The sequence below is a fragment of the Cupressus sempervirens genome, chromosome 5 (assembly GCF_028749045.1).
Source record: "Cupressus sempervirens isolate cs-2001-9-10 chromosome 5, ASM2874904v1, whole genome shotgun sequence".
Lineage (NCBI taxonomy): Eukaryota > Viridiplantae > Streptophyta > Pinopsida > Cupressales > Cupressaceae > Cupressus > Cupressus sempervirens.
The window spans coordinates 281,828,128-281,842,103 of NC_143122.1; the positions used below are offsets into that span (position 1 = coordinate 281,828,128).

Genomic DNA, 13,976 nt, shown 5'->3' on the forward strand with positions numbered 1-13,976 from the left:
CTTCCGAATAAACCTCTTTGACCCATAGTTACGAGAATAGGACTTGGCATAAACTTAGCAAGCTAATTTTTGGCAAACTGAAAAATCCATGAATATAGAGATATTTTTCAGGATCTAAAGTTTGATAATATGTATCAGAATACAGCTAGCAAATGATTTTAAAAATGGATTCAGCTGAAGGAAACAACATTTTTATATATCCAAATATCCAGTGTTAGTAACCCTAGGGTGGGCCTTGTGCTCATATCTCAAATAGGTCCTTGATGTTTATGCACCTATGATATCTATGTGTGTTAGTCACAACAACATCCAAGGGACCTACTTGTGCTTCCGGCTTCACCATAGCTACCACCACTACCTCAAGATTAATTTAATCAACTCAGTCATCCTAATCCTCAATGAAGAGGGAATCCTTACCAAGTGATCCAAACTAATTGTTGATCAAACTCCAGTAATGAGTTAGGGCATAAATCAAAGCCTAGCATTTGCTTGTGACAGAAGCAAGGACATAATGACCATATACAAGATCATTCCAGCGACATTTTGTTGTGTCTTGATCTGCTGAGAGCAACAGGCTGTCCCATAGGCTATGTTTAGTCTCATGGACATTAAAAATTTCTCTGTTTCTTTAGTGTGTGCACTAAAACATATTCTAATTTGTGCTTGCATCTTGACGTTTTGTACAGTTGGGTCAAATAACATCTGGCAATCTCATTAAGTCTTGCCACCTTAGCCCCACAACATGCATTTGAAATGAGAAAACATAACAAATAGGAACTTCATCCCGTAGTTCAATGCAAGAAATATTGAAATTTAAAAATAAATTACAACCTTTAAGTTCAAACAACTCTCCCGTTGTTTCAATGTTGTTTGAGTTGCCTTACAAAAACCCTTTGCAAAGAAGTCCTCAAGCACAAGTCTGAAAAATTCAATCTCAAATAGGACCTTTGTTCTAAAGCTAAAGATACATTTCCATCCACTCTATGATTATGTAGAGTGTAATGCCCCAAGATAATCGCCTAGGGCATTAATGGATGAACAAAACAACTAAATTTTTCAAAACAAACATGTGGCACCAAATATACCGCATTGCATTGGTGCATATTGGAAGAAAGGTAACCATGCACTGGCAATTTTTCTCCGTTATTGTAACCGTCTACAGATTTTGGTTGTCTTTTGTAATGACTGACTATTCTGCTCACTCTAGAAAAATTTGATTGTATACAACCAACTGTTCACTACATAAGATCTAATTGTTATGTGCTTAGATCTTATCTTCTAATTTAACATTAATGCAAGATAAGTGCCTTGCTGCAGTTATAAATACAGAAGGCTATTGTATTCTGTTACAGTAAAAATTAATAAAGTTTTCCCTTATGCTGTAGCATCCTCTGTTTTCTTTGCTGGCTGATTTGCTAGGTTTTTCTGTGCAAGTAGAATCCCTTATTTTTCCTGCAAATTGAATCCCCTATTTTGAAGCATTAAGTTTGTACTTACAATATCTGCTTTTGCAGTAAAACCTCCATATGGTATCAGACTCACAGGAATCTCCGACTCGCATACATATTGGGTAAAATACTAAAAGGTAATCAAGCACTGGCAATTTTTGTCCATTTTTGTAAACAACTACTTCAGGAAAATCAGATTTCTTGAATTCCCTGTTTTGAAGCATTAAGTTTGTATTTACAGTATCTGCTTCTTCTATAAAACCTCCATCTGGTATCAGACTACTTTATCTCTGAGCCTCTGACTGATAGACATATTGGGAAAAAAGGTAATCATGCAGTGACAATTTTGTCCATTTTTGTAACCAACTACTTCAGGGAAATCAGATTCCTTATCCTCTCATTCTCTAGTAGTACATATCAGATTTTGGTTCTTTTTTGAAATGACAGACTATTCTTCACACTCCAGCAAAATCTGATTGTACTCGACCAACTGTTCACTACATGAAATTTGCTCGTTGTGTGCTTAAATCTTATCTTCTTACTTGCTGTGTAGTGCAAGTTAAGTGTCTTCCTGTAAATTTAAATACAGAAGGATGTTGTAATTTGCTACAGGAAAAATTAATAACATTTTCCCTTACGCTGTAGCATTTTCTGTTTTCTTTGCTGGGTGATTTGCTATGTTTTTCTGTGCAAGTTAATCCCCTGTTTCTTTGCAAGTTGAATCCTGTTTTGAAGCAATAAGTTTGTATTCATAATCTCTGCCTCTGCTGGAACACATCCATTTGGTATCAGACCCAAAGGAATCTCTGACTCCCATGCATATTGGAAAAAAAGATTAGTTACCCAGGTTTTCCGTATTGGCTCAAGAACCCTGCCTGGGTTCGAACCAGTTCGAAACTTGGGTCCGGTTCGACCCGGGTTCGACCAGGGTTCGAATTTCCCTGGGCTGGTTCGAACCCGCAGCCCAGAATTCAAACCCGGGTGAATGTGGGAGGAATTTCTGCTGTTGGGTGGCTTTCAAGTCACTTTTTATAACAAATTTAATATGTTTTGAGATCCAGTTGCCCTAAAAAGTGAATTCAAGTAGGTTATTTTGGCTTCTAACATCATTTGTGGTGTGCAAATAGGTGATTGAGCAAAAGAAGTTTGTGCAAGGTGGAGTTGGAAGACTGAATTGTTAGCTGTATTGAAGTGTTTGTGTCTCATTGCTACATCTTTGCAAGCTTACGATGTCAAGAAGAGGTAAGTTCTTGTTCTATTTTTCTTTTGTTTCAATGTTTCATAAATATTAAATATTAAAGGCTAGAGTTTTAAAAAATATTCTCAATAATAATATCAATATGTCAATATGTACATAATTTCTTATCATATGAAAAGGAGTTTCAAAGGGATCTATATCTTCCTCAGTAGGCAATGCCAATATCCCACAAAGAAAAGAACCCCCATCTGATTCTCTTTTGTGGAAGTATGTAGATATTCTAAAATCTCTTCCAGGAGGTGGTGGCTTCCATTGGAAATGTCGGGGTTGTGATGTAGAAAGAAATAGTTCATATTATCGTGTGGTGGGTCATTTGTGTGGATACCCTAGTAGAGGAGTGAAGAAGTGTTCACGAAAAAAAATGCACCTGTGCCAAACTCAATAGTATTAAAATATATTGAAGAGCATGAGTGCGCTGAAGAGAGAAAGGAACTTAGACAAAATGCCATTGATGGCAATAAGAATAAGAAAAGAACAAAAGGAATGAAATCCACCCTAGATGTTGTGATAGAAAATCACCCCTTCTATACTACCTCAACTACCCCTGATTCTCAAAATGAAGCACCCATTCGACACAAAAGAAAGGGACCACTTGAAACTGCATTTCAAAATCAGAGTAGGGAAATTGCCGAGATTGATGCGGCAAGATGCTTGTATGGAAATGGGCTGTCTTTTAATCTTGTTCGCTCTCCATATTTCAAGAAGATGTCGCGAAGTGCTAATAAAGCACCTACAGGGTATTCAGGTCCTAGTTTTGAGAGAGTATGAACCACCTTATTGGATGACGAGGTCAAGTTGAGTGATGAGCAATTGAAGCCCATCAAGGATTCATGGATTGAGACAGGGATAACAACTGTTTTGGATGGGTGGAAAGATGATAGAAATTGTCCATTGATCAATGTTTTGGTGGTGTCCCCTAAAGGGGCAATGTTTTTGTAAGTAGTGGATTGTGACGAGCATGTTAAAAATGGGCCATTCATTGCTAATATCCTAATTGAGGCCATTGAACAAGTGGGTGCAAGAAACGTTGTCCACATAATAACGAACAATGCAAAGAATTGTAGAGTTACTGATTTTTTGGTTGAAGAGAGATACCACCATATTTTTTGGACACCTTGTGCAGTTCACTTAGTCAATCTTATCGAGATGGATCTCTAATCATCCATAAATTCTAGCAATCAAGAGGACTGTGATTCTTGAATATACTTCGTGACTATGTGATTTTAATGGGCCTACCCCATGAGGAAGTGACAACTTCCAAATGATGTCACTTGTATTTGCAGAAGTTATTGAAAGGTGAAGATCTTACAATAACTTAGTTTTATATTATGATGGATATCTTATGATGTCTATACAAATCATGATAAATTATACCTTGCATGGTGGATGTTTATATGGTAAGCATTATGAGAATGCATGTGCACATAGCTTATAAACAATTTTTTGAATATATAGTGAATGTTACACAAATTTATGTTCTAGAGGCCATTACACAGAGTACGTGGTGAATATCATATAACTTGATGTTCTGGAGGCCATTACTCACAGTAATTGGTGAGCATCTTGCATCTTATTTTGGAGACCATTACTCAAAGAGAATTTGGTGAATATCATATATTGATATTCTGTAGACCAATGCTCAATTGTGATATCAAAATGGTCAATATCATATGTTGATATTTGTAGACCATTATCTTATTGAGTACATGGTGAATATCAAGTGTTGATATTCTGAAGACCATAACTCAGAGTATTCGGTGAATATCATATATTTTGAAGGCCAATACTCATGATATAAAATGTGATATCAAAATGGTGGATATCTTCTGATTCAAGATATCCTTAAAATTTGTCATGCCTAATTTTACCAATGGTGTAATATATGTCGTGTGTTTATCCTCCCTAGCTAAGAGGGAGTGTTGATGTTTGGTAGGTTCAATAGGATAAGCCTATGAATATATATGATTATATATGAGATATAATTCATATATACTTGTTATATTTAAGATATGAGTTCATAATATCAAATGTGATATCAAAACGGTGGATATCTTCTGATCAAAGATATCCTTAAAATTTGTCATGTCTAATTTTACCAATGGTGTAATATATGCCGTGTGTTTATCCTCCCTAGCTAAGAGGGAGTGTTGATGTTTGGTAGCTTCAATAGGATAAGCCTATGAATATATATGATTATATATGAGATATAATTCATATATACTTGTTATATTTCAAATATGAGTTTATTATTATCTGACATATATATATATATATATATTATGTGAGAAATTATATATTGTTATTATATTAGATAATTTAATATAATGATATATATAATTATTATTATGTTAATGAATGGACATGTCCCTTCATGGGACATGTCTACTCTTAATCCTTTCTCTAATATAAATATAAGATCGTTGTCTTTGGAAAGAATAAACCAAGAAGGCAATTCAATTACATTTGCAGCAATCCTATTAAACTTAATAGTATGCATTATGAGAATGCGTGTGCACATACCTTATAAACATTTTTTTAGTACATGGTGAATATTATGCACATTGATGTTTTGAAGGCCATTACACAAAGTAATTGGTGAATATCATGTGACTTGATGTTCAAGAGGCCATTACTTACAGTACTTGGTGAATATCATGCAACTTAATATTTAGGAGGCCATTACTCACAGTACTTGGTGAATATCTTGCATCTCGACATTCTAGAGGCCATTACTCAAAGTATTTGGTAAATATCATATTATGTGTTGATATTTTGGAAGACTACCAAACAAATTTTTGAGTACTTGGTGAATATCATGTGTTGATATTCTGGAAGACCAATACTCATGATATCATATGTTATATCAAACCTTATTTGAGTACTTGGTGAATATCATGTTTTAATATTCTAGAAGACCAATACTCATGATATCAAAATGGTGAATATTATGTGTTGATATTTTGGAAGACCAATACTCATAATATCAAATGTGATATCAAACAAATTTTTGAGTACTTGGTGAATATCATGTGTTGATATTCTAGAAGACCAATATTCGTGATATCAAATGTTATATCAAACCTTATTTGAGTACTTGGTGAATATCATATGTTAATATTCTGGAAGACCAATTACTCATGATATCAAAATGGTGAATATCTTCTGATCAAATATATTCCTATATTACATTGAGGTAATATATGGTCGTGCGTTTATCCTCCCTAGCTAAGAGGGAATGTTAATGTTGTAGCTTCAGTCGAATTGATTTAACCACGAGATACATTCTTGTGACTAATTATTATGATTAATAATCATTAGACAATATATGTGTGTGTATATATAATCTTATAATAACAATTGTCTAATTATTAATCTTAAATATTAAATTAATGAATCCATTAAAGGGACATATCTCTTCTTGTCTTAAACCACGTATAAATGCAAGAGGCCGCTGCACTTGAAAAATACATACCAAGAAGGCAGTGCTATTACATCTGCAAGCAATCCTCGGAAAAACAACAAGGTCAACTATAGATTATCATGTGGCCCAGTGGATTACTCTCACCTTACCTATACTAACTCAACAACAAGGTCACGGGCCAAGTCACGAGGACACCTTTGAGACAACCAAAAATAAAGTGAAACTTGTAGCCTTTAGGCATTTTGTTACAACTTGTATGTTGTTTTTGAATCACATGCATATTCACGACGAAATCTGAAAGCAATTTAAATTAGGTATTGAGTTTGGCATTTGGCATTTGCTATTTTATTTGATTTTGACTCTCATGTTAACACTCATAAAACTATTCAATTTTTCCTATACTATTTAAATCCTCTCCATTTTTTATATAGTCATCCCCTTTGTCGTCACTTGATGTCCCCAAAAATGGCCTGAAAAAATAAGGATTCCCAAGTCTATCCCCCTAACCCTGTTGTCTCTATCTCAAAAACTTGGGGTAATATAGAATGAATGCAATTAAAATTTATTATTAAAATGTTTGTTGCCTCTCATTGGAAATGTCAATTTTACTCTACTGCACGAAGGTTCTATGATGTATATGTTAAATACCTTATTAATGTTATCATATGAATTTTAAAATTTCCTACAATTTTAAAATTCATATAATTTTTCAAAGTTGTCCCCTGTTGGTATAATGTAGATTAACGGCAAGCTGAATATAATACTCCTACACATACGTTGCTGATCGGTCTAAGAGAGTACTTGGCAAGCCCAAAATTTCCAACTTGGCAAACACTTGGCAGATACTTTAACAATAACTAGGCAACTTTGGAAGTAGTTAAAACTAAAATCTCTTAAAGAAACATATATTGTTTTGTAAAATTCAATTACAAATGTATTTTATTAAAAATTGACATCTCAAAAGACAAAATACAAGGTTTTTATAGCAAAAACATCATGTGAAGAATGCATTTTAACCAATGTTTTACCTTCGTTGACATTTTTAACCATGTTTTTAAACTTGTGACAACTCACCCAGCAATACAAATAGAGAGTACTCAGCAACTCGGGGAGCACTCGCAGAAAATGCAAACTATACTCCTACATTTGTCACAACCGGTCCTCACATACAAATACAATACACTAGTTAATATATATCGAAACTAAAAATAATCATTGTATAGGTTCTAGAACAATCCACATAAATATATCACAAGAAATCCTCCATGTCACAAAAAGACACCCACCAAAGCACCAGCTAAAATAACAAAAATCACTAACAACTTCAAAATTATCAGTGCACACACCAACGCAGAAACAATAAAGAAAAGAAAAGAAAAAAGCCTCAACTAGCAAGCATGGCTAACTAACTCGGTCTATCGGTGTGCACATGTGCCAATCTATAAATGACATTAGTAACGTATGGAATGCAACTGTAAGTTCCCTAGTCTAGTACTATGGGATTTGGGACTGATTTCTTAAATTTTTCCATTACACAAGTCTTCTTCTATTAAGTCCTAGACTTAAAAGAGTTATGATAATAACAATATACTAATAGCCGATATCAACTTCCTTGCTTATATTGTAATGATAACAAAATGATGGAACTGAACTTAAAAAATTTGCAAATATTCTTTTTCACAAATGCAGACACCTTCCCTCACATATTTGCTATGTTCCCCCAAGTTTCCGGTACAGGGATGGCGGGGGACGGCGGGACGAGTTTCCAGGACGACAAATTTTTTTGGCGATTTTGGGGAAGGGGGGGGATGGGGACGGCTATATATATAAGAAAATTTTAAAATATAGTATATACATTGAAATTTGTAAATATACATGTCATTCATATGAAACTAAGCACAAAGCATGTCATTTAAACATTATAGAACCATAACATACAACATTTGAATGCCATCTATGAAATAATATCCGATTTGAGTATTTTACTATTTAGTATTTTAGCATCCAATTCTCAAAATGCATATCAATACAATATCAGAGAACATTGAACAATGAACATTAAGTTATTAACCATTGTCAATATCATAAGACTCATAATGATAAGCATGATAAATCATAAATCTGAAAATCAAAATCAAAATATGCCCAAAGCTATAGGCTGCCATAAAGTAATAAGTATCATATAATCAATGTATCATAATCATGTTCATGTTCAACATAAAAAGCAAAACATAGAAAATGAAGCAGACTGTTGCTCCTATTCTGCCTCTACTAATCCATGGCATCAAAATCAGAATCCTCCTCACTATCATCCTCCACAGGAAGCGTAGTCTCATCTAATGGAACCCCAACCAGTCCTAGTGCTATGTCATCCTCATCTATCTGGGCCACATCCTTAGGCTCAACATCCCATCACAAAGCTGGTGTCTGGCTATACTCTAGAGTCTGGCGATCGACAAGTCGAAGAGCATGATGCACTGTCACTAACTTCTCCGCTCTTTTAGAAATAAGTCTATTCCTCTTGATAGAGTGGATATATGAATATGTGGACTAGTTCCTCTCTGCAGCTGAAGAACTAGCAACCTGTGAAAGGAGGCGAGCGGCAAGTATCTTTAACTCAGGTGTATCTCTCCCATGCCAAGTCCACCATCCAATAGGATCCCTCTGTGCCAAAACAACTCTATCCAACCTTGCTTGTGGCTTACCCAAGTTTGGGCCACAAAGGTTGGTGAAGTCAAGGAACTGTGCACGAAGAGTAGAGGCATCTTGAGCTGAATACATCTTATCAATTGCTTTTGTGAAGCCATCCAAAACCTCAGGATCATCACATGGGAGGCCCCTTCCACCCAACTGTGCATACCATTTGGGATTTAGAGCAAATGTTGCCATATGAAGCGGGGTATTCATTATGTTCCACCTTCGCGTCACAATAGGCCTAATATGCTCCTTATAAAAGCCCAATGTAGGATCCTTTGCCGCAACAATTCTCTTCATCTTACCCAACATGCTGTCAATAGTCTCATAGATCTCTCCTAAACTAGGAGCATCAGTATCAACATATCTAATGACATCAACAATGGGTGCTATGAAAGAGCAAATGTATCTGCAAGATCAAAATTCCAACAAAAAAAAAATCAGAATTAGAATTTTAAGAATTTTAAGATTATTAGTAGGAAAATCAGCAAGCAAAAGACTAATAGTAAATTTAAAAACCAACAACTTACTTCATTGTGGACCACCAACTCTCATCAAGGATCCTTTGCCTCACCGCTTTTCCTTCAGTGGACTTAGAATGAGACCATCGTCCCCACTCTAGATTCACCACCATCAATTGAAGGGCCTCATACACCTCAATCATCCTCTCCATCAAGATGAAATATGTGCAATACCTATAGCAACAATTAAAAATTAAAAATTAAAACTTAAACATTAATGATTAAAATTTAAAACAAAAAGCATCACATGTAAGTAAACTTATAAATAATTTTTTTAAACAACTTAAAGTTAAAACAAACTAAAAGTAAACTATAATTATAATTGACATACCTTGTCTCGGCTGGTTTGAGGAACTCCTCCTTAGAGAAGGACCTGAATAGAGCAAGTGAAGTGTGGTGGTTGCAAATAAACATTTGCACTTCTCTAGCTTCTAGCACCGCTTGCTTCACCCATTCAATCTTCCCTATGTCCTTCAATGCATTGTTCAAGGAATGAACACAACAAGGGTTCCAAAATATGTGCCTATAAGCACCCTCTATCATCAAACCTGTTGATTTGCACACAGGTGCAGAATCTGTGATAACCTGTACAAAATTAGAGGGCCCAATCTCCTCTATGGCATCTCGCAAAATGGTGAACTGAAAATCTGCATCCTTCTTTTTTCCTGAGCAATCTATGGCTCTCAAAAAATAAGAGCCAGCAGGGGATGTGACAATGATATTGATGAGTGGCCGATGTCTAACATCGGTCCACCCATCCATCACAATAGGGCAGCCTGTCCTAACCCAAGTGCGTCTCATATCCTCAAATAATAAAGCAACCTTTGAGTACTCTTCATCTAGGATAGTGGTTCGTAGCTTATGCTCACCGAGAGGCACAAATGAGGAATTCATGCTCATAATATCTTTCACCATTTGTTTATAATAAGTGGAACAGGATGCATTATATGGGATACCATTAGCAACAAAGAATCTACCAATGGATGCCTCACACTTCTCCTTTGCCTGTGCATTAAACATACTTTCCACCGAGCCCTTCTCACTACTACTTATCTTTCTCTTCCCTCTAGACCCACTAGGGCTGCCACTAGTACCAATGGCGGATGAAATATGCCTAGATGATTGTGAGGGAATGGATGGTGATGTCACTGTCAAATTTTGCCCCTCCATTTCAGCCTCTAAGTGCAATCTTTGACATTCTAATTTTTGTTCATCGGTTAGGTTAGGACAAGCTTTGACTCCTTGGCATGTAACACCTAAAAAATGTGACTTCACTCTTGTATAGCTGCCCCTAAAATCATCAAGACAAACATGACAATCCCACACCCTAGTCCCTCCCGAATTATTTTTATCTTTTGGCCTAGGTGTGACATATTGGAGAAGAGGTTTTTTCCTATTGAAAGGACCCTTTGCAAAATTCTTCATAATGTCGGAAGGGCATTTAAACAAATCAGCTTTAAGATTGGGTTTTTGCCTAGTGTCACTACTAACAACATCAACCTCTACATTTTCTTCTTCACTACTACTACTTGTACTCCCATTGCTGCTCATTGTGTTTAAATATGCAATTGAATAGATATATGAGCTGAAACAATGAAAAAATTAAAAAAAATCAGACTTTGCAAGCTACAAATTTATTAAAAAAATGATAGATGAAAGCACAAAGAGTTTTATACTTACTTGGTGGACAAAATAGAAGATCAAACCCTTGGTCAAGCTCTTGGAAGCAAAACTATTACCTCCTCTACTTGCAAAATGAAAACTTCAGCCGGCTGCAACATAAAATGAAAACCAAAGAATGGTTAAAACAATTTAAATGTGTTGAGTTATATACATTTTAGGGTTTTTGGAGGAGTGGGGCCCACTAGCCGACCAAAAAAGACACAACAAATGTTTTTTTTATATTTTTTTTAATGTTTTGAGCTTGCAAAAAAAGGGGACGGCCGGCCGTACCCGGTACGGTCGGGGGACAGCTAGACGTCCCATACCCATCCCCGAAACGAGGGGTTTTAGGCCGGGTACGCATCCCCGGGGAACATAGCATATTTGTCTATATATTTCTTTCAAGATCTGTCATAACTGTCTCCTCTATGTCTGTAACATTTTCTTCCTTAAATGTGCAGTGTTCAATTCTATCCAACTGAACTTCCCTTCTATCATTATCTGACTTCCAATTCATATCGGTTGTATCCCCCACTGTAATATCCCCATTGGAGATTTACCAAATTCTCCACTTAGATGAGATTCACACAAGTCTTGCTTTCCAAACAGTCCAAACAATATGGCAAAGAAGAACCTGTATACATCAATACACGAATTTTCTAATAGAATCATAAGATCCTGTTTGCCTCTCAATAGTACAATTCACAGTTTGCAGACTTGGCATTCGAAAGTAATCGGCAAGCCCAAAATTTTCAACTTGACAACTTAGAGAAAGCTAAGAATTAAAATTTCTTAAAGAAACTTTTTTTTTTTTGTAAAATTCAAGTACATAATATATTGAATGGAAAATGACATCTTGAAAGAGAAAATGCATGATTTTATAGGAAAAACAGCATATGAAAAACCAAAGTAACAAGTATCGGAATCGGATCAGAATCGACAAGGCCGAATCAAATCGTGCCGAATTGAATCGTGAATCGGCCATGAATCGGCAAATTTAAAAAACCCTTGAAATTTAGTGAGTAACTTATTTCATAAACCCTTTATCGCTGATTTGATTCACCGATTCACAAAAAAACGTTTGGCTTGAATCGAATCGCCAAATCGCATGAATCACCGTGATTCACGGAACCATGTGAAAAACACATTTTAACCAGCATTTTACATACATCAATATTCTTATGCATAGTTTTATGTGTCTAAAAACGCTTCAGTTAAACTTGTAATGACTCGCCCAACCAAAAATATAGAGTACTCAGAGAGTTTGCAAACTAATGCTACAAAGAGTTTGCAGCAATTGGGCCTTGAGTAAAGAACTACTGGCCGCTCCTCTACCCCTTTGACTATTTGCACCCTTCATATGGTACGACTCTAGGTCAAGATTGCTAATGTTATATAGCTTCAGTAGGATAAAATATAGGGTATATCTATAATGGTCATCTCTTTGATTAAATATTATATATATATATATATATGTAAAATTGTGTAGCTATATATTATCATATGAAAATTGTTATTATAAACCGAAGTTTTATAAATATATATTCACTTTCAATTGGTCGACATTCCTATTGAAAATGTTCGGGCATGTTAGATGTAACGTGTGTTCTTTTAGATAATTGTGATAGCCACGTATATGCTTCAAGTTTAGTTCTTTTGACCAAGGCATGACCTGCATGTGATCAGGGTTACATCAGTCAAGGTGGCATTTCAAATCTCCGTATGGTTATGGTATACCTGACCAAGCATTAATTTATGCTAAGTCATTGTGATTGTTTTATCCATCAACCTGTGTCTTGGTTAATGCATTGGTTGGTTGTATGGGTCATGTCTGCTAGTCTTAACCCCCATTCACTTCTTATATATTAGAGTTCCTGACCATCTGTCTTAGTATGTACAACTACATTGAATTTATATAATTCTGCATCTGCGCCCAAGTCATCAGGAAGTACCAGTTGTTTATTGTGAGGTTATAAGGGTGGTGGGTCCTGCAGGAAATTGTGTGGCAGGTCAATAAAGAAATTAGAAAAAAGACAAACAAGAATAGTGGAGATACAAATCGCATTATTTATATATATATAAAATCATTTATATGCATTAATCTATATAAAGACCTAACTATCACCATGTTAAGTGAATTAAATCATATAAGTCTGATAGAGAAAATTAACATCGTATTAGAGCAGGTTTAAGAGACAATGCTGAGCAGATTTATTTATCCAGTACTCTCAAATATCTTAAAATTCCTTATCTATCAAAATGGTAAGCGGTATGAAGGTGGATGATAGACTTGATGGTGATTTAAATTACGCAGGGTGGAAATTACGAATGAAGTTAATCCTAAAAGATAATGACCTAAAGCAATTTATTGAAAAATCTAATCAACCACCGAAGGGAAGTGATGAATTGAATAAATGGGAGAAGGATAACACTAGAGCCATGAAATTGATTGTGGACAGTCTTAAGGATCATCTACTTATTATTATTTTTGAATTAGACACAACACATGAAATGTTTAAAGCACTTCAAAAAATGTTTGAGATAAACAATACCACTCGAATTCTAACTCTAAAAGACAATCTCTCCAACATTAATATGAACAAACGAGAATCCATCACTTCATATTTCATGAGGATAACAGAATTAAGGAACCAACTTTCTACGATTGGTCAAATCTATGATGTGAAAGAATTAGCCATGATTGCTCTAAAAGGACTACCACCATCGTGGAAAAGTTTTAAACAAAGAGTCCAAGCTTCCTAAACTTGCTCAACTCAAGGGTGACAGCATACAAGAGGAGTGCATGTTCAAAATGACACTTCCATTGAAGGTGATATCCAACTTCTCACAACCCAAGTTGATTAAAGAAAGAAACCTAAATTCAAAGGGAAAAGGAAACAAAAGGATTACAATAAAATGCAGTGCTTTAGATGTGACAACTATGGTCACTCAGCGTTTCAATGCCCTTATAG

At 35.3% G+C, this 13,976-nt stretch overlaps 2 protein-coding genes across 3 annotated transcripts in view; both read right to left on the reverse strand.

Annotated features, from left to right (window-relative positions):
- The window catches only part of LOC149555675 (NAP1-related protein 2-like), a 65,649-nt gene that overhangs the window by 1,234 nt on the left and 50,439 nt on the right, over positions 1-13,976 (reverse strand). The gene's annotated exons all lie outside the window — the stretch shown is intronic.
- Positions 8,250-11,146, reverse strand: LOC149555676 (uncharacterized). 2 transcript variants are annotated; one of them, XM_089829809.1, is made up of 4 exons: positions 11,023-11,146; positions 9,674-10,927; positions 9,352-9,516; positions 8,250-9,230 (listed from the first exon to the last, which is right to left on the reverse strand). In XM_089829809.1, exons 2-4 carry the CDS (start codon positions 10,891-10,893, stop codon positions 8,678-8,680), a joined length of 1,938 nt encoding a protein of 645 aa, XP_089685935.1. In that variant the 5' UTR covers positions 10,894-10,927; positions 11,023-11,146; the 3' UTR covers positions 8,250-8,677. The 2 variants fall into 2 exon arrangements, with proteins under 2 accessions (XP_089685935.1, XP_089685937.1); XM_089829811.1 differs by having other exon boundaries at positions 9,674-11,026.

Excerpts from the sequence above, each read along its gene's own strand:
- LOC149555676 (XM_089829809.1), bottom strand. The coding sequence starts at position 10,893 with ATGAGCAGCAATGGGAGTACAAGTAGTAGTAGTGAAGAAGAAAATGTA. Across the intron at positions 9,517-9,673 it reads CTCAAACCAGCCGAGACAAG|GTATTGCACATATTTCATCT; the intron begins GTATGTCAATTA and ends TTGTTGCTATAG. Across the intron at positions 9,231-9,351 it reads AGTTGGTGGTCCACAATGAA|ATACATTTGCTCTTTCATAG; the intron begins GTAAGTTGTTGG and ends TTGATCTTGCAG.